We start from the raw sequence: 20552 nt of genomic DNA on the forward strand, positions 1-20552 counted from the left end.
GACCCATTTTTTCCCCATAAAACGTTTTATTCGTAGTTTGTGGACTGATAGACACAGAAATACAAAATGTACACAACAAACGAAAACAATTAATGACACTATCACCATAACATAGTACGGACTATATTATAGTCATTTAGTTTACTGCATTATTATAACTATATTATAGTTATATATGTAAGCGTCTTTGAGCATTAGGAAAAGCGCTATACAAATACCATGTATTATTATTATTATTATATTAAAAGTAAAGTGATGATTTAACAGAACATTTTAATTATGGATAATATAAAATACAGAATTAGGAAAAATATAGGAAAAAATGCAGTTCGAGCATGCGGCTGTCATATTCTGTAATGTAGGCAAGCAACATTTGATTAAAATAATATAATTATAATAATAATAATAATAATAATAATAATAATCTATAATCATATTATTAATATTGGTAGTACTGTATATTGATTAGATTGATCAATGCATGCATGTTTCTGAACAACCACAGACATATTAATAATGCCCTCCTCCGATAAATAAATTCTTAGTTGACTTACACTAGTAAAATGCAGTCAAATATTGCAGTAAACTAAATTCAGCAGCACCAAACGTTCAGGTTAAATGTCTGGAAAAGGCTGAGATTGCAACTGGACTTTTCCAGTGAGGCTAAGCACACAATGACAAAGGCTTTATTCTAAGGTTGAACTATTTCTGTGAACAACAGACTTCTGCCCCTTGTGCTACTATCTGTGATGAATTGTTTGTGTAACCTTTGAATTTGTGGACCATTGCTGCTTTCTGCAGGTCTTTGATGCACCTCTTTATCTTCCTCAGGTGTTTCCTCACAGCACCTGAAGGGGGCAGCGAGGCTTCTTTCTCAGCCCGGACAGGTAGGTGCTGTTGAACTGGACTAGGAAGCTTATTTTAAATGTAGAGAACAAAGCTGAGAACAAAAGCAGAGTGAATGCAAACCCACAAACACTTTCCTCTCTGTTTACGCTGACTGTGTGTGTAATTAAGATACTGAAAGATAATGAAATCGCTACGGGGAAACAGAGTGCTTTGAATAAACAGATAAACACCTTGTCACCACACATTGATATTCATTGCTTTATTTTGTTATGGTTTGCGTACCTGGGGACCACTTTATTTGGCTGCTAATCATAATTTTGACATTTTTGTTTTCTACTTTCACATCACAAATAAGCAGTTGGCAGAAAATAGGCAACTATTTTAACAATGGATCAATTATTTCTTGTGATTTTTTAAACGAAAAAATCAAAGATTTATTGGTTTTTGATTCCTAAATGTGGGTATTGGATTATTTTCAATTGCATATATGATGGTAAACTGACTACCTTTGAGTATGATTGACATCCAACACATCGGGCACTGGTCAATTATAATGTCCATTTTCTTCTGTTATTTTAGACATTTATTTTACATAATTCTTAATTTGCTAGTTAAAAGTTACAAATACTGTATCAAGTAAAAATCCTCCTTTAAAAAAATCCTCCATTAAAAATGTAACTGAAGACATTTTTTATTTTTAAAACGTTTTGTACATAACATCTGAATTTGCAAAGTCATTAATTATTCCAGCTGTCAGATAAATGTTTTTAAGTCAACTGGACAACAATACATTCACATATTTTCCCTCTTAAATGTTGTAGAAAAGAAGTGTAAAATAGCAGAAAATGTAAATTCTCAAGGAAGTAAAAAAACATTTAAAAAGATTGGACACACTTAGAATTTGAGTAAATGTACTAATATAATGGTGGGAGGTACCAAACATCTTAATGGCAGAAATATAGCAGTAACTCTATTATAACTACTTCTTAAATAATTCCACCACTGTTTCTTCTAAAAGTGATCTCAACATACTGTTGGACAAACCAGAAATAAGTGAATGTATCAGTGTAGCAGAAAAGATGAATTACACAATCAAACAAACAATTAAAGAATGCAGCTTTCAAAAGTTGTATTGCTGTCTAAGTGGAAATATACAGATGACAATCATTTTAGATTTCATATGATAATACCAGAGAAACAACAACAATGTTTAATCGTAGTATTGTTTGTGTTACATCATTAAGGACTTTTTTATGTGAAAAGGTTACAATGGCTGAGGTAGTAATGTGGCAGTAAAAACTAAATTAGGCACATTTTAAAGGGACAACAAAAGTCTAGATAAATACAACTCTAGTGCACAGAGGTGTTCAACCCACCAAAATTACTAGAGGAACAGCACCAATTCTTAAATTACTAATACACCAAGGATTAAAACCCTAAAAAGGCCAGAAATCTACTTATGAATTAAGTCTACAAGGGACAAAACAATGCTGCATCTTTAAATAAATCTTTGGAATGCAAAGGGTATTTTTTTTTATTAAAAATAGCAAAGATCAGACATGTTTTCACTCATGACGACAGCGCTTCCTCGGTGACGCCGGCGGATCCAGAGAGAAGGCGGTCGGAGAGACTGGGCGAGACTCTGGGATGACCTCGGTCTTATACTTGTCGATATAAGGTTTGGCCACATTCCACACCTGGGTTTAAAATATAAAAATATAAAAAAATTACAATTCTATCTGTCATTTCCATACCTGGGACACCATTTAATGTCACTTGCCTTCTGGTCAAGTAGAAGTCTGTGAGCAGCTTCAATGTCCGGAGACATGAATCTGTCTTTCATCCACGGTCTGTTAATATCAGAATAGAAAGAGAAGAAGAGAGAGTCCGAAGTGGAACAGTGGATAAATATTAACCATCCTGTACGTTGTTTCAGTGGACTGAGAGTCGTGTACCTTGGCCACATCTGTTTGACTTACTTGACTACACTGCGCACGAGTTCATAGACCTTCTCCAGCGGAGTGGTGGTGCGGAGAGGGCGGAGGAACTCGATACCCTGACAGGCTGCCAACAGCTCTATAGCAAGAACTGAGCACAGAAAAAAAACATATATTTAACAATATTAATTATATCTCTTACTTGTTCACTTGTCAAGATGATTCTCTTCAGGACACTTTATTCTGAAAACAATCCTACAGTATATAGATAAGTCCTATTTGTAGTGGTTATCATTTCTGTCACAAAAAATGGAAATGTTACACAACATGTGATGCAACCCTGTTTCTTATAAACTCAATCTCCATTCAATCTAATCTGGCTGTCTGATGTCTCTATATGAGCGTGTTAAGTGACAATCCTGTGTTTGCAGTGAGGCTGCACACTGAAAGCATTAGAGTGTATGTATGGTATGAGATTATGAGATCAGAAATAGGGCTTTAAAAATACTTTAATACTAAACAAATGTCATAAATGTACTAAACTATGTGTGAGATTGTGAAGCCCATTGCATGTTTTAACTAAATAGTTTAACAACATGTGTCCATTTCTTTTTTAATCGCAAAGGAATAGCACATAAAATAGATCGTAAATGTTCATGTAGAGCAGCCACTGGATTCCTTGCATTGGAGTAAATATGTTTTTTTTTCACTTTAAGAAACTGGAATGCTGTTGTTTACTTAAATATTAGTAGTAACAATAATCCAATCGTACCTGGATTTAAAAAAACGAGTTACCTTGCTCCACATGCTCCACGACCCTCAGGGCCTTCCTGGCAGCCCAGCCCCCCATGGACACGTGGTCCTCTGTGGCTGCGCTGGTGGACAAGGAGTCCACAGACGATGGATGACACAAAACCTTATTCTCTGAAACTAGACAGTTAAAAAAGGACATAAATACAAATCAATATAATGATCAAATGCTGCCAAACTTTACAACAACATATATATTATTTAATGACTCCCCCAACAATATCTATTTTATTTACCAAAAATATAATTGTCACCTAATTTCTTTACTTGTGTTAATGCGCTTTTATTTTAGAAATGTGCACACTTACCCAGGGAAGCAGCGGTGCAGTGAGCGATCATGAAGCCGGAGTTGAGTCCTCCTTCGTTGACGAGGAAGGCCGGCAGCTCGCTCAGAGACGGGTTACACAACCTCTCGATCCTGCGCTCACTGATGGAAGCCAGCTCATGGACTGCAATGGCTAAAAAGTCCAGAGCCTAAAAAAATAAAGTGAAAAGGCAATTAGAGGTAGGACAACAAAACTACTAAACATAACAAAAAAATCATTTTATCACTTCTTACGTACTTTAGCCGGGTATTCACCATGGAAATTCCCACCTGAAATGGTCTCTCCTCTTTCGGAAAACACCATCTTTTATGGCCGTTAAGAAACATTAATCACATCTGATTTGCCATAAAAGCCGAAAACTGTTTGGTTGAACCAATATACATTGTTAATTGCAGAGACTTAAAGGTGGGGTAGGTCATTTTGGAGAAACCGGCTCGAGATCGCTAGAATTTGAAAATACACATCCGGAAAAAATCTGCCACTTCCTTACAGAGCCCCTCCTCCAACACACACGAACGTGCACATGACCAATGAGGGCACGAGATAAGTTTGTGCACAGATGGAAGGCTGACAGGCAGGTAGGCCATCCAGTTATTTTAGCCGGGCCGGCTAAAATGATTGGTCGTGCTTTTTACAGTATTACGGCTTTCACAGATGACATTTTTTTATGGATTTTTTGTCAAAGCACTTAAGATATTCATTGCTATCGGGATGTTAAGAGCATTCCATGTAATATAACAAAAAGTGTATCTCGAGCCGGTTTCTCAAACTTACCTACCCCACCTTTAAGTGACACGTCTAGATTTATGAAACAGTCTTTACATTTTTACGATGAGGAAGGATACAGGGTTGTCAGTGGCGCTGTTGATTTCTGTATTGATGATGTTCTTGACAAAATTGATTGTGTCATTGGTGATTCCATGGACCTGTGTAAGTAAGGTAAGTAAAGTAAACATCATATTTAGCACAGTTTTATTTCAATTCCAGTAATCTGATTTCTCTGCTCATCATCACTCATGGTATGTACCACAATCCACCACAAGTGTGACGTAAAACGGCTAAATCCTGAGGGAAGAACTTGTGATTTTGGGATGAATAAATAAACTTTATTTGAGGTTACCTGAGGACAGCAGCGCATGGTGTAGGCATCCTGCACTCTGTCACAGAACCGGTGGCTCTCTGGAAAAACATACCAATCACACACATTAAGAACTACTGTACATATCAAAGGATGCAAAGCAGCCATCATGTTACCAAAAGCAATACTTTATTAATCCTTCTGGGAAGATACTCCCTCTGCATTTAAACCAGACTAAGTATTTACGAGCTGTGGGCAGCCACAGTGAAAGCAGTACCTCAACCGAGTGCAGGGGTATAAATATTATTCACAGATGTTTGTGTTTTGGTTTGGAGGAAACCCCAGAGATATTGAAGACTAACATGCAAACTCTACTCATTGTGGCTCTGTAAGCATTTACGACACATTTATTGATGTGGCAACATTGCTGCCCAGCATATAAAAATAATTCTGCATGATTTTATGATGTTGTGTTATTTGTCTGTGTTAGGATATGTCCCTGTCCTCTGACCTGCAATCTCAGATGGATGATGATCAGAGTCCAGCAGCGAGCGGAAGCGCAGGGCCACCTCGATCTGTCCGGGGTGGGGCCGCAGTTTATGAATGTCTGCAGGATGAGACCACAAATTGAGGAGGGATTGAACATATATCACATTTTGAAGTTTACAAGTAAGCGTTTCCATCTAGTTTTTTGATGCTGCTCACCACTGTCAAAGGCCTTGGTGGTTCCCTTCAGCACCTCCAGGGTCAGAGCAGCGATGATGTCGGCCTGCCGAGCGATGGCCTCGGCTCGCTCCACAGCCTCCGCCCCCAGAGACGTGATCATCTGGGTCCCATTAATCAGAGCAAGACCCTGGGAGGTAAAGACTGGGAGTGAGTTGCACATTTTTACACTTTAAAAGCCACTAGAATAATGCAATGCTTTGAGCACTCGTATAACTGTAAATATAAACACTGATATTAATCTTATACACTTTGTACCCTGAAGAGAGGGCAAAACATGTCCCCAGTGAACCCTGGGTCAGGCTGTTGAGTGCAAACAAATCAAATATGAGAGAGCACGGCTGGTTTTAAACATTACCTCTTTAGGTTTCAGTGATATGGGCTTCAGTCCATGGGCCTCTAGGACCTCAGAGATGAAAGGAGAAATAACACGTAAAATGTCAAGGGTCATCAAAAGCAAACATGTTATTCTATTGGACCTTGCAACCTGTCACTCGAAACTAACACAAAGCACATTTCCTGGAGCATTGGGCAAGTTATTGTTGTACAACCATGGAAGTCAGTATTAGAGGTAAATCTTACATATTTGGCGTCTGCCCATCCGCTCTTGGGAGACCACATTTTCCCCTCTCCCATCAGCCCCAGGGCCAGGTGAGAAAGAGGAGCCAGGTCTCCACTCGCACCCACTGTTCCCTTCTCTGGGACGAAGGAGAGGCAGGAGGCTGCAGAGTGAGTGAGGGAGGGATAAGATTAGTCATATGACCATTGGCGTAAAATAACTAAGTACATTTACTCAAGTACTGTACTTAAGAACGATTCTGAGGTACTTGTACTTTTTAATTCTACTCTAACACAATTGAGAGGTAAATATTGTACTTTTTCTCCACCACATTTACCTTGTACCTTTAGTTACTTTGCAGATATGGATAAATGATACAAAAAATACAATCAACACTTAAATAAAACTTTAGTTACACCTGGATTAAATTCACATGCTACCCTTCAGTAAATAAAGTAATTAAAATGTGTTCCACCTTTACAAGCTTGATAAACAAATTAACGCATCAATGATTAAAATGAAAACATATAATACACATGATTCTGAAATGGGCCAATCTGCATAGTGAGTACTTTTACTTTTGGTACTTTAAGTGTATTTAGATGCCAAAACTAGTACTTCTACTTAGGTAACATTTTTAATACAGGACTTTTACTTGTAACAGAGTATTCCTACACTTTGGTATTTCTACTTTTACTTGAGTACAAGAGTATTTCTTCCACCTCTGCATATAACATCCAGCTTCCCTGATACTGATCCCTTAATGAAGGTATCAGCAGTTAACTGAAGCTGATATCACCGGTCAGACGAGGTAAATGAGGCTCACCGTTGAAGGCTTGGATCATTTGATGAAGCGTTTCCGGAGATATTCCACTGTACCCTTTGGCCAGAACATTGATCCTCAGAGCGAGCAGCATGCGGGTCCTCTCTGGGCTTAGAGGGTTTCCAACACCTACAAAAAGCAAACCATGTCATTGGTGGTGCTGATTTAAATGCAGCAAAAGCTAAAAATGTTGTCTGGAGCTCTGAAAATGTTTAAATGTTTAATTCTAGACTAGTAATTTAACTTTATTACCTGCTGAGTGTGACCGCACCAAGTTCTCCTGCAGCTCCCTGTGGAACAAACACACGTCAGCACATTAAAACCAACTCACTCTCAAACAGAAGATTTAATGGGGACAAAGAAAATGTGAAATGTTGTCTTTACTTGAGCTTGCTGACAGGAATGACTGTTCTGGCAAATTTGCCAAAACCTGTTGTGATTCCATAGACAACTGGAGGAACATAGAGAGAGATACAGAGAACTCAATACATGGGATTATTGATTTATCAAATGTGCCAATTTTTTAAGTAGCTGGTTAACAGTGGGACCAATGCATTACAGATCTTTATCCCTAAATGTTTCTTAACCTTTGTTTTCTTTGACAATGGTATCCAACAGCTCTCTGGATTGCACCACTTTTTTTTCGGCCTCCAGAGTCAGCTGAAAATAGGGAATGATTACGTTAAGTCAAAGATTACACTGACCAGTCATGACAAGAAATACAATTAGTTGATCATTACCTTTATCTTGTAGAGTCCTCTTCCTAAATTGACCAGATCTGTCGATGTCAGGCTGTTGCCATCTAGGGAAAGAAACTGCACAGGGAGAGAGAGCCGTGTTACACAGAAGCAATCAGTAGTAGTATGTTACTACAGCAAGAGAAATGGTGAAATCAACTCTTACCTCCGCGGATTCTTTGTATGCTGCAGTGCTATTTCACATTTTTGATCAAGGATAACATTCAACAAATACAAGTTTGCCCTATAGTTTATTTTTTTCTTGCAGAAATTCAAGAACTTTATGTTATTTAATAAAATACATTGTTGCCCATAATGGTGTAATGTAATATGTTGTACCTCTTCTCATAAAATGATTGTCTGTGTAAATAGGAATAAAAAATAAGAATGTGTCTAAAAACAAAATTATTCCAACTTTATGTACGACAGCGTAAATTACTTAGCCTAGAAAACTGTTTAATAGCCTTAACTTAATGAAAAATACAACAGTTTCCACTATTAATAATATCAACTTCAGTCACGTTAATTTAGAAAGAACGTTTTAAAGCAACCCAGGTTGACCAAAGTGTAGTACAGTATCACAGCAGGGAGCTTACATATGGCTCAAACAGTTTAGTGGAAGGATACAGGTGGGATACTCCGGGCTGACACGGGATAAAGTCAGTGGACATGGTGTCTCCTTGGACAGCTGCAAGTACAGGATAATATTTTACATCACATTTTTACTTTTATCAACAGTATTATTAAATGTAATGTCTCTTTCTTAAAAACTGGCCATGCACAATTACGCACAACAACTGGCATAACTGTCCCTTAAATGTAATTCATAAATGTTCTAACATTTTACATGCATAAAGTCATACCGAGCTCCACAAAGTCATTATCCTCCAGCACATCTTCAATAGTGTCATCGGTGTCCAGCAGGCCCAGACCCTGGCACCTGCGCACCACAAACTGGGCGTCCTTTACATCCTTGATGCCGCCGTTGTCCGGTTTGTTCTTAATGTAGCGTTTAAGGGCTTCCTGTCCGAGCCACTGGATGGTATTGGTGGCGTCCTTGCAGGGCACTGCCAGCCACTCATCTCGGATATGTACGGTGAATCGAGGCATTGCACTTCAGCGGGAGTCTGCAGCAGTGAGGGCTGCTCTCCTCTCCCCGGGGAAGCACCTTCAGCACCTAAAGTCCAGCAGCCAATCAGAAGTTCCGCTCGGGAGCCACGCCTCGCCGGTGTCACACCTCTGGGGGTCACTGACCTGCACAGGTCGGTCACACTGATGTTTGGACATACTGACTGAAATGCGTTCACGTGATTTAATCTCAGAAAATATGGAGGCTTTTAGGTGTTTGAATTAGACAAACGGGAAGAGTCTGCTGACTTTGTGTATTGTTGTTCTAGTTGTCAGGCCAGAATTGTCCTAAAGTGATACAACCGAGACAATTCTGGCTTTGCTTTGGAAACCAAAATTAGATAAATCTTATTTCCAAAATTACATATCAATAACAAATTATTCGAATAACATGTATCCCATTTCTGCTGGTGCCTTAACTTGCTGTCTGACATTTTAGTGCCTGTGAATCTTATAGGAAGTGTAAATAATATATATGAATAAAAAATATGAATATGACCCAAAATGACCGGAATTCTCAATGGCTGATATTTACCAAATAAAACATGATGGGGTTCTGATGCATTGCTACTAAAACTTTTTTTAATCTAAGTGGTCAAAGGTGGATAACATGTGTCTGCAACATCAACAGTTCATTGACAGCTGATGTCATTTGTTGCATGTCCTTCCACTTTGCTCTTCCTACTTTCCATAATATCAAATAAACACAAAAACAAATGTACATCTCAAAGCTCCGACCCACACAGCGTTACATATTTTGTGCCAATCGTACTGCTTCTGCACAATGACTTGACAGATTTACTGTAGTTACTTTAACATTCAGGAAGTTCTGCTTACAATGAATAAGGAGGGTTCTTAAAAAATTAGGATTTGTTATAACGAGTGCATTGCAACAAACATTCCTGTTTGGAACGGGCCTAATAACTTTGGTCCTGAAAATTACACCTGCCATGACTTAGTTGTTTCTATTATGCTTAGATAACAATTAAAATGTTTTTGAATTATGTTAATATTCTAACTCATTACAGCCCAACATAACTTACAGAAGGCTCCCAAAGCTCTACAATTAAACTGCTTATTTGTTTTTTACTTCTACTTCAGAGTAAAACATTAACTTAATTTAGCTTACCAAGAAATATACTTGTGCTGATGATGCCTCCTCTAATTTTTAACATGAATAGAACATTTGAATGCAGGACTGTATTGCTTATATATGTTATAGGCTACTGTGACATTTTTATGACCATTTTATTACAATTTGTATTATATTTTATACTACTTTTACTTTAAGTACTTTTACTACATTTTTTGAATTTCACTTAGTGACTTACTTTTACTTAAGTAACATGTCAATACACGACTTTTCAGTGTTGTGTTAGCAGTGAAGGGAAAAGTATTCAGATTCTTTACTTGAGTATAAGTACTAATACCACACTGTAAAAATACAAACATGTTAAGTAAAGTACTTCATGGAGAATTGTACTTAAGTAAAAGTATTTAAGTATGATTAGGAAAATGTACTTGAAGTATTAGGGGTAAAATTACTCATTGCAGACATTTAAAAATATATATTTTAAAAGACGAAGCAAAATCAGCAAATCTTCACATATAAGAAGCTTGGATCTGTGAAAAGAAACCCTTTTTTCTGTTAACTTTCTGTTTAGTTACTTTAATATAATGTTGACTGGTTTAATCTACCAAATAATAATATTTGTGTACTTTAGTTCATACTGTAACTTAATACTTTTACTGAAACTTATAATGTACAAGTACTTAGATACTTTTCCACCAATGGGTGTTAGTACAGGTATAGTATCTGAATTATTCCCGTACTATTGCAACATAGTATTTCTACTTTTGCTGACATACAATATCTGGATTTGTCTTCCACCACTGCTGAAACGAAACACGATAAAACCTCACATGACTCTTGGCCTGTGAGTGGAAGTGTCAGAACTAACGAGGCGCACCTGAACGCATCGCGCCAGACTGCGGACGGATGATGTCAGTTTACGGGCTGTAGGAGTTTCTGCAGCCCCATGTGTGCGGCGGACGCAGAGTAGGCCTTTCTGCTGGCCGTCAGCAGGCAGGAGAGGAGAAGAGGAGGGAGGAAAAGTGTGTTTACACAGACGGCAAAAACGCCTGGGGAATCGTCGGGGAGAGGAAGTCAGCCGGCTCTGTGTCTGCCTGCTCCAACTTCCTGCTCAGAAAAAGAAAAAGCACGGGATCCTATTTCAGTCCAGCACAACTGTGTAGACCAGAAGTAAGCATGGAAAAACAAGGAATCACTCAGGCTTCACCGTAAAGTTTCGCAGAGGAAAACACCGAGGCAGAAATCGCAGGTAAAGTAAAAAACAATCTTTCTATGAACAGAGCTTTGATGGCTTATAGAGAGGGAAGTGCATGATTGGAAGTATTACCAACATGAACTGTATTCGCTTTAAAGTTGTCTTCGGATCGAGTGTTTTTTGTTGTACTTTTACGCAAGAATAGTACATGTCTGTCTAGATGCGGACACAATTGTCTTCCGGTCCGAGCCACATCTTGAATATGAGTCAGTGTGGCACAATAGTGATCCAAAACCTCTGTGTGCGTAAAGGCAACTTTCAAGTCCCGGATACAACTGTCGCCTCCCCAGAAAAGAGACGCAAACAAACGAGGAGCTATGCGAAATCTAGTCCACGGCGGCTGTTTGGAGATGCTTCTCTTATTTAAGGGCCCCTGTTGCATTTTCCACCGTGTGCGAACAGGAAGAGAGCAGATTTAGTCATGGCTAAGTAATGTCTGCACACACCATCTAATCTCATTAGCAGTTTCCGTTCAGCCAACACTGGATGGCTTTGTGCACACAGCGAGACTTCTCAACCCGAGCATCCACAACAGAGCTCCTGAGTCCGGACCAAAACCACCACAATGTCCCTGTAATGTTCCTAGAAAGTGGTCATAACATGTCTGCTGTGCTGTATCTGTAATTACTTCGCTGTAGGGGATTGTATATCTCTTGTATTCAAATATACAATATGTATAATCCCCTACAACTGCCTTACTTTACATATCAAATCTGATTTATGTAGGAGGTATGTCTGCCCTACAGGAGCTGCTCCATACTTTAAAGTCCCTCTGTGCTATTTGTGGCATCTTGCAAAGGTGAATGTTTATAAGTCACACTGGCCTAATTGTATAGCTGTCAGCTCAGTGGCCAGCTTTCCTTTTGCTTCAAAGTGTCTGAACCGATCTGAACCCAGACTTTGGTTTGGGTTTTTAAAGGGTGGATCTGTGGAAAGATGACAATGACTTGATCTTGTGACCCTCTCCCTTTTGGGATTTTTGTGGGAAGTGTGGCATGACTGGGGAAATGCTCCCCTGCTGTGGGATCCCCTCTCTCTCAACATATGTCCTTGGAAGTAGAATGGGAGGAAGTCCTGACTCTGACAGGTTTGTAGTTTCACGTGGAAGATAGAAAACTCAGGGGATGCATTGTGTCGGAAATGAGTTCAGCCCTCTCGCTCTCTCTCCTCTCCGGACAGAGACATGTAGTTTAAAGGCAAGAGTGTTATCATTGTTCTTAAGCATCAGTCACTAATTGTTCCTCACATCCACCGATAAGACGGCAAAGATGAGACTCAGGCAGGTCCATCACTATCTATCGAGCTGTTTAGTAGGAATTATTTTTATTTAACAAAAATAAGTCAAACTTCTCAAACAAATAGCCAAAGGACAATCAAATTGACACTAATGTTAGCAACACTCTGATTTATTACAGTAAATATCAGATTAAAGAATAAATTGAGACTATAAATCATCTTTGAACCTGATTTAGGATCAACTTTTGGAACCTTTTTTTTTAAATAATAATTGCAATGGACTCATTCACCAAAAATGTATTAAAAGTTTAGCCCTATCCACACACATGTCTATCTGATGTTAGCTTATAACTAAAGATTGTTCATCATCGAATATCCTCTTAAACATTCCTCTGCCTCTAAAATGTCAGAAAAAAAGTAATGGGCATCACAGTTTCTCTGATTCCAAGGGGATGTCTTCAAATAGCTGGTTTTGTCCGACAAAATCTCGAACATATTCAATTTAAAATCATTGAATGTACTGATAAAGCATAAAAACCTCACATTTGAGAAGCTGGAAACAACGGCATGTCATTTTAGCTTAAACGACTTAACTATTAATCAATTACCGAAAACACTGCCAATCTATTAATTGCAATTGAACTAATTGATTAATCCTTTCAGCGCTAATCTGGTGTTGCTATCCATGGTGACAGAAACAGCCCCCCCTACACACATATACACACACTCATACACACACTCACAGTATTAAGACGTGAGCTCGTAGCAGGCAGACAGGAGCTGCGAGGCTGCACATTCCTCTATTAAAGGAATAACCCACCCTGGGCCGTCATACTTCCTGTGGAGAGAGGGCCAGGTTGAACCGCAGCATATTTCTGGCTTGAGCTGTTGTTCCTCCTTATACTCTTTTTTTCTTCTTCTTCTCTTCTGCTGCTGCTGCTACATTACACTACACTCTTTAAAACACACTGTTCTATTCATCACCGGTGGACTCGTCCTTACACCACATGTTACAGGCCGTTTCCTTCTCAGCCAGTAACCTCATTTAGTCTGTGCCGTAAAAGGAGACTGGCAAGACGGAAATCACCAAAATGGATTTTAAATTAAGATAAAGTATCAGTTCTTGTTCTTAACAGTTTCTCTAAACACACAAGGTAGGTTTTATTATAAATAAGCAATTAGTTTAAGTCTAGAAAATAGAAATAATGAGCACAGTGGAGTGCAAACAGCTTACAGGCTGGTTTTCCTCAGGGGTTTGAATTGTGTGCTTATTCTGTCATTTAGCATCCGGCAGGTAGTGTAGAAAGTTTATGTGCTTTTCTTCTAGGACACATCGCTGGGTGGCAATTTTACTTTTTTATCTTGCAGAGAATAGGCCACAGGAGGACGACATCTTATTATAATTTTTTTTTAAACATTGAAGGCGTTTTATGTTCGTTTCCAGTCCAATGTTTTCACTCACGCTGGTCATGTCTTGCTGCAGGTATGGACAGCGCCATCACTCTGTGGCAGTTCCTGCTGCAGCTGCTTCTGGACCAAAGTCACAAGCACCTGATATGTTGGACGTCCACTGACGGAGAGTTCAAGCTCCTGAAGTCAGAGGAAGTGGCCAAGCTGTGGGGGCTGCGCAAGAACAAGACCAACATGAACTACGACAAGCTGAGCCGAGCCCTGCGCTACTACTACGACAAGGTGAGGCCATTTGGGTCATATGAAGGGGTCGCGTTTGTGTTGTAGTTCAACTAATCTTTTCATTGCAGGTTTTGAAACCGACAGGACCTGAAGTACATCTACAAAATGTTGTTGTTCTCTTTAAACCACAATCTCCCCTGATAGACACTTCCACTTCCTCTTTGTCAGAAAACACAAAGTAGAAATCTGGTTGTTATGTACCACTCTTGACAAAGAGTTGTCTCAGTATGTCTTCACTATCACCATCCCTGTGATGATCAAGATATGTTGTTATTTTCTTTATTTGTTTCAGTTGGCTATACCTACACATTTTCCTCATCATTTGTGCATTTGTGTGTTTTGCAGAACATCATCAAGAAGGTGATTGGCCAGAAGTTTGTCTATAAGTTTGTGTCCTTCCCTGAGATCCTGAACATGGACCCTCAGGCGGTGGAGATGGGTCTGGCCTCTGGCAGGTTTCCCCTGCAGGAGGGAGAGGCCTCAGAGCTGGAGGTAGAGGAAGAGGAGGAGGAGGAAGGGGAGGAGGAGGCCCAGAGGAGAACCCTGGCGCAGCAGTGTAGGAACGACTACCTCCGCTCCGGCCTCTACTCTTCCTTCAGCATCAGCTCGCTGCAGAACCAGCCCGAGCTGCTGCGCGCGCTGCGGGAGCGCCAGGAGGAGCCGCGCTCCGTCATCCGCTTCGGCACCAATGCCAACGAGAGGAGCTCTCCCCCCTCTATTAAGTCAGAGTCCTACATCCCGCCATCCAAACACCGGTCCCTGTCCTCCCCCCACACCCACACATCCCGGAGCTGGAGCCCTGCCGTCTTCGAGGAAGAGGAGCCCTCCGACCACAGCGCCCAGCCCCTCAACCTCTCCTCCGGGCACCGGGAGCGCGCCATGCAGCCCCCGGAGAAGAGGAGCAGCAGCAGCAGCGCCGGTAGAAGTAGCTCTAGTAGTTACCAAGGAGATGGACTCCCACCAAAAAGCAAAAAGCCCAAAGCTCTGGAGATCTCCGCCCCGTCTCTGCTGTTCTCAGGGAGCGACATCGGCTCCATCGCCCTGAACAGCCCGGCCCTGCCATCCGGATCCCTCACCCCCGCCTTCTTCACTGCTCAGGTGAGACCATTTATCTGACTGATGCCCAACCATCACTGTGAGAGCACGGTCAGGTCACATGACTGCACTTTGTGTGTGTTTCCTGCCCGTGATCAAAGGGTCTCCTCTCTCTGACACACGTCTGATTGTTTACAGACTCTTAAAGTTATGTTTGTCAGCCCTTTTGGGGGAGAAGGTGTTCCCAAGCAATGAAATATGATACATAATGTAAGCATGACAGGTTTACAGGTTCAACACCTCAGACTCCTCTAAAACCAGCTTCATATCTATCTAGTCTAGACATGTTTGCACACCTTGTGATTTCTCCCGTACACATTTTAAAGCGCTCTTATTTCCACTCTCAATAATGTACGGTGGATTAGAGATCGTCTCACTCTGTGCCAGCTACAGGTGAAGTACAGTGACACCAATAATAATCAAATCTATTGAAAGAAGGAGAATAAATCCTGTGATGCTATCTGTGTGCTGGCCGGCCACACAGAGAGGATGGGATCCGTCCAGAGTATGATGTCAGTGCCCCCAAAGCGCTCAGAGAGCAGCCAGTGACATCTGACACAGCCTGGCATGTTTCTGTGGAAAGACTACTGCTATATTTATTTAAGTAGTCACTTGAGCTCAAATATCCTTAAGAAACAGGCAGAGAAAAGGTATGAAAAAAGGCAGGATTTTAGGGTGATATGTGCACAGGCACTTTCAGGTCAATTTAACAGTTTTGAACAAATGCAAATTAAATCAAATGTAATGCGTCACTGTCTGTGTTTGGGATTTAAACTTCAAAACATTTCAATAAACAGTTTTGTGGGGCAAAAGCCAAAATGACTGCCAGAATGTTTATGTGCTGCAAATAACAGGCCTTATGGAAGTATGTCAACGCTAAAATTAAAGTTAGAGAAAATATAGTACACAAGCAAACTGGAATTTTTCAAGCAATTTGTGGTACATTTCTCTTTTTGTTGTCTAGTGTTGATCAATAAGACTGCTTGAAGGTGAATTATGCTTTTTACGGTACTGTATTAAGTGTGTTCTGACACACATTTAGAGCCAAATTATTCCAGCTGGGACCTTTTTATCTTTGCCATAACGCTAAAAGGTATTTAATAATCTGTTTAATGTGCTTACATTGGCGTTGTTACAAAGCTAAATGACTCTGCCACATCAGAGGTGTATCCACACTTTGAGAAAGCCATTATTACTACACTCTCACTGTCTGTTTATGGGGGCGCAAAAAGGGAGATCAGAGGAAAACAAGCAATTTACAGGAATCTTCGGCAAGTCCAACCTATGAGAGGGGGGAAGAGGCCCTAAGTGATGCCATATGCTCCAATAATTCCATTAATAATGGGAGCGGGGCTGGGTCCCTCCACAACACTGGCTCACTTCTCTGAGGTGACACAGGGGAAAGTAGGGGGGGAGGGGGGAGAGCAGGCCAGGGGAGAGAGGGAGAAATTGATTTCATATGTTTTCTCCCTGCTTGGAGTTTGAAGTGCTTGAGGACCCCCAGCCTCCCCCCAATCAACAACAACCCCCACCCCCTCCCCACGTCACCCCTGTATTCTGGGGAGAAACCACAGACTTCCTTCCTGCTCCGTCAGTTGTTTTTCCAAACGCCAATACCCGTCCATTTACCGTTTCGGCATGTTTCGCATTACCCAAGCCCTCAGAGCAATGCTCTCCAAGCAGTGGGTCTCTGTGTTTTTATTTAAAAAGAAATATTGTCTTCCCCTTGGTTTCTCGTATTTACACAAAGCCTCCCCTCCTCCCTCTGTGTTCCCCCCCCCCCCCCCTTGCAGACTCCCTCTGGTCTGCTGCTGGCTCACAGTCCTCTGCTGTCAGGCATCCACTTCTGGAGCAGTCTGAGCCCCGTCGCACCGCTCAGCCCCGCCCGGCTGCAGGGCCACGGCTCCCTCTTCCAGGTAAAACACACACAGGTGGAGACACATAAGGGGGGGTGGGGTTCCTAAGTGTTTACCGGTATCGTTTGAAAGCCGAGGAGGACGTTAAGAGGCAGCACGGGTGAAATGAGCTCTGCCGCAAAATCCCCTTTCTTCCCAGCAGTTGTTAACATCAGCTGAGTAATATAAAGGAATTCCTAAGTATTTGTTACAGGCAGGACTTGGCTCCGGTTTTATTGACTAAAACTTTATCGAATCCTTTGTTTCTTCAGAATCAGAATCGGTTTTATTACCAAGTAGGTTTACACATACGAGGAATTTGCTTTGGTGTAAATGTTGCACGCTAAGACACAGAAAAAATTATTTTTTTTCTTTTAAGAAAGGAGCAAAAAAATTGAATTATTATAGAAGCTATTTTAAAAAAGAAAATGTTTAAAGACTATTGTAGCAAATTAAAGATTAAGACAACATTTACAAAATATAAATATTTAACAAACTGAGTACAGTCAAACAAAATATGACGGATACTTATACCCATAATGGGCATTAACATTGATCTGTCTTTGAATACCTGCATGAATTGCATAATTTCACTTTAACACAAAGAATATACTAAACTTTAAAACAAGACGTCTATGAGATCTGCGAAGGAGCGAGACACTCGAAGCTATTCGAGTTAGTAAGCAGGTCCAGCAGAGGTGTCCTGTTTCAGCGCTTGTGAGAGAGAGAGGAAATCCTGTGAATACTTCCTGTTTGAGCCCAGGGGAGCCAGTCTGAACAGGGTGGACTGGTTTGAGAGCTGCTCCTCATTTGTGAAAAACACACACTCACCACACCCCCACCGCAGCCGCACACACACCATACCGGATTCTTTGTGCAGAAACAGTGTTGACTTCTCCTTCTGTTGTGGAGGTAGAGGGGGACAGAGACGAACAGGAAGAGGCACAATGAATACAAAAAACAGGAAACCAGAGCAGTGACAAAGCTGCAGTTCCTCTGCGGAAAGCAGCTTTCATAGAACCTCGTCCCCTCCTCGCTAACTCCCTCCCTCTCTCTCTTCCTCCACAGTTCCCCAGCCTAATCAACGGACACATGCCTATCCCCCTGCCAAACCTGGAAGGAACACCCTCCTCCCTGCTCCTGTCCCACATCACCCACAAATCCTGATCCAGGGTCTGCGGATCAAAACCTCCCATCTTCATGCATCCCTTGTTCTGAGCGATCATCAGCAGCAGCAACCATCTCGTGTCCGTCTTGTTAGATTTCGCTTCAAAAAAGTCCTAGGAGACAGTTTGTGACCTCACTTTTTTGCACTTGAGTTGCTTTAGATTCCAGTGGTTGAAAGCACTTGGTAAAAGCCATACGCCGCGATGTCTGAGAGACGTCTGGCTCTTTATAACGTACAGCACATTTCCACATGACCCTGTCCACGCTGGACAGTAGAGACGCATAGCTCGCTGCAAACGGCTAGCCAGCCGCTCATTCTGCGCAGAGAGCTTGGTTATTTTAATCTTGTATAAATACAAAAAAATCTTTGTTTTCCATAAGTGTTCATCACAACGTGAAACTGGTTGTTTTACTTGTGTGGTTTTCTATGTAATGTATGCACTATGCTTCTCAGATAGTACCGGCTGTGCCTTGTTGTCCTATTTTTCTCTTTCCAAAACCTTTTAATGAAGACGAGATTTCAAATCAATGAAAAACCTTTGTAACACTTGTAATGTTCATTTTTTTTTTATACTGGACTTGGTATACAGTTTGTATTCTGTATAATTTTGTATTGTGAAGAATGTCTTGTCATTTTCAATAAACAAAGCATTGAATGCTTAAACACAGTGTCTTTAAATCCAACATTTTACAGTAGCTAGAAGTGTCCGTACAGCAGAGAGAAACACAACCAGGTCACATGACTTCTGTTTTAGATTTAATTTTCTTTACTCTGGAAAAAAGCTAAAATATGGGAGGGCATCTGCAATGAAATCCCACACCAATAACAATTATCAACAAATAAAGTTAAAGAATATCATACAAAACATCTCTTGTAACACTGTTAAATAGACTGACTCAGGATGGTATTCACTAGGGGCAGGACTATAGCTAGCGCTCCGAATCAGGAGCTCAGTGGCTGTGTGCTTCCTCATACAACAGAGCAGGCATGCAACACAAAGATGGAGCCAATCCAGAAACAAAAAGATACATTTTTTTTTTCTACATTTGATGGAGATGGGAATGGCAGAGAGGAGAACACATCTGCGAAGCTCAAAGCCAGCAGAGTCCAACACTGGGGGTTCACGTTCACCTCCCCTTGTAACAGACTGGAGAAGTGTCAGATTGAGATGGAAAAAGGATGAGAAGGAGGTTCACTTTAGTTACATAATTATGTTTTATTCAGAGCTAAGAGGCGTTACTAATCTTGTAATGCCCTTGTCATTATTTCTACGTTTGCTTTTCCCTCCTGCATGTGTTTCTTGGTCACGACAGAAACCGCAGCATCCTGGAATGATATGCCAGCCTCTGACAAGAGCGGGATCTTTTTTGGCTGCACTGCTCTCCTAGTAACCTCCAGTTAGGATAAAATGATCAGTTATATCAAAGCCAGCCTCGGAGTAAACGGTCACAAATGATGGGTGCAGCTGAGAAACAGCACCGTGGCAACAGAGACAGTAATCAAACCCTATTGAGTTGCTACAGAAACATGCCTCTGCTCGCTGTGTGCCTCACACACCCCCCCACACACACTGAGGAGTTTCGAGGCTGAGTTTTTCTTATGTATGAAAATGGAAATGACAAAAAAAACTTAAAATACCACCACTTCAAAAGAAATGAAATCTATACACATTGCATGTACTCATTAAAGTGACTGAGCCCGTTAGAATTCTAGACAGTAGTTGGATTTAGCAGCAAATTCTCTTCTCAATAAATATAGATGTACAGTATATAAATGTCTCTCATTGGCCAGATTCAGGCCAGACCTGGAAAGGGGATCGGTCGCACTGTGGACGAGTTTCCCAAGTTGGGGGGGGTTTGTAATGATGAGGATGATGGTGATGATGAAGATGATGCTCCATGCCAACATCCATCTCAGGTTACTGATCCATCGGCGAGACTGTACAGCTATCCTTCCCAAATAAAAAAATACAGTCCAGAGAATCTAAAACAGCATGCTCTGTCTTCTGCTCTTTCCGTTGCCTGAGGGGAGACAAAGAGAGAAACATATATTATTTAGTTTTTATTTTCAGTTTACAGCAGGACCCCCAAACCCCAGAATCTACATGGAAAGGTTTGCAACAACTACTCCCATAATGCTTGTTAACAG

At 40.8% G+C, this 20552-nt stretch overlaps 3 protein-coding genes across 3 annotated transcripts in view; 1 reads left to right on the forward strand and 2 right to left on the reverse strand.

Moving 5' to 3' along the window:
- Positions 1-1953: 1953 nt before the first annotated feature.
- Positions 1954-9245, reverse strand: hal (histidine ammonia-lyase). The gene is made up of 20 exons (XM_034146025.1): positions 8706-9245; positions 8470-8530; positions 8009-8036; positions 7846-7920; positions 7693-7765; positions 7490-7556; positions 7358-7395; positions 7109-7234; positions 6306-6445; positions 6082-6129; positions 5706-5853; positions 5512-5607; positions 5043-5101; positions 4768-4848; positions 4160-4225; positions 3905-4070; positions 3582-3716; positions 2829-2937; positions 2630-2699; positions 1954-2546 (listed from the first exon to the last, which is right to left on the reverse strand). Exons 1-20 carry the CDS (start codon positions 8950-8952, stop codon positions 2415-2417), a joined length of 1965 nt encoding a protein of 654 aa, XP_034001916.1. The 5' UTR covers positions 8953-9245; the 3' UTR covers positions 1954-2414.
- Positions 9246-10924: 1679 nt separating this feature from the next.
- elk3 (ETS transcription factor ELK3) lies at positions 10925-19067 on the forward strand. Its single transcript, XM_034146027.1, has 5 exons — positions 10925-11312; positions 14038-14246; positions 14592-15344; positions 17135-17257; positions 18305-19067. Exons 2-5 carry the CDS (start codon positions 14040-14042, stop codon positions 18401-18403), a joined length of 1182 nt encoding a protein of 393 aa, XP_034001918.1. The 5' UTR covers positions 10925-11312; positions 14038-14039; the 3' UTR covers positions 18404-19067.
- A 380-nt stretch (positions 19068-19447) lies between these two features.
- The window catches only part of LOC117494979 (cyclin-dependent kinase 17), a 35297-nt gene continuing 34192 nt past the window's right edge, over positions 19448-20552 (reverse strand). The window contains exon 17 of the mRNA XM_034146026.1: positions 19448-20425. Coding sequence (XP_034001917.1) covers positions 20388-20425 — 38 coding nt within the window. The 3' untranslated portion in view covers positions 19448-20387. The remainder of the gene's footprint in view (positions 20426-20552) is intronic.

This window comes from Trematomus bernacchii, unplaced genomic scaffold, assembly GCF_902827165.1.
Source record: "Trematomus bernacchii unplaced genomic scaffold, fTreBer1.1, whole genome shotgun sequence".
Classification (NCBI taxonomy): domain Eukaryota; kingdom Metazoa; phylum Chordata; class Actinopteri; order Perciformes; family Nototheniidae; genus Trematomus; species Trematomus bernacchii.

What these genes read in the sequence shown, in the direction of transcription:
- hal (XM_034146025.1), bottom strand. Translation starts at nt 8,952, where the DNA reads ATGCCTCGATTCACCGTACATATCCGAGATGAGTGGCTGGCAGTGCCC. An exon ending in AATGATCCAAGCCTTCAACG is followed by an intron (nt 6,446 to 7,108) that starts GTGAGCCTCATT and finishes CTCACTCTGCAG; the next exon opens with CCTCCTGCCTCTCCTTCGTC. An exon ending in CGTGGAGCATGTGGAGCAAG is followed by an intron (nt 2,938 to 3,581) that starts GTAACTCGTTTT and finishes TTCTGTGCTCAG; the next exon opens with TTCTTGCTATAGAGCTGTTG.
- elk3 (XM_034146027.1), top strand. Translation starts at nt 14,040, where the DNA reads ATGGACAGCGCCATCACTCTGTGGCAGTTCCTGCTGCAGCTGCTTCTG. An exon ending in TGCGCTACTACTACGACAAG is followed by an intron (nt 14,247 to 14,591) that starts GTGAGGCCATTT and finishes TGTGTTTTGCAG; the next exon opens with AACATCATCAAGAAGGTGAT. An exon ending in GCCACGGCTCCCTCTTCCAG is followed by an intron (nt 17,258 to 18,304) that starts GTAAAACACACA and finishes CTTCCTCCACAG; the next exon opens with TTCCCCAGCCTAATCAACGG.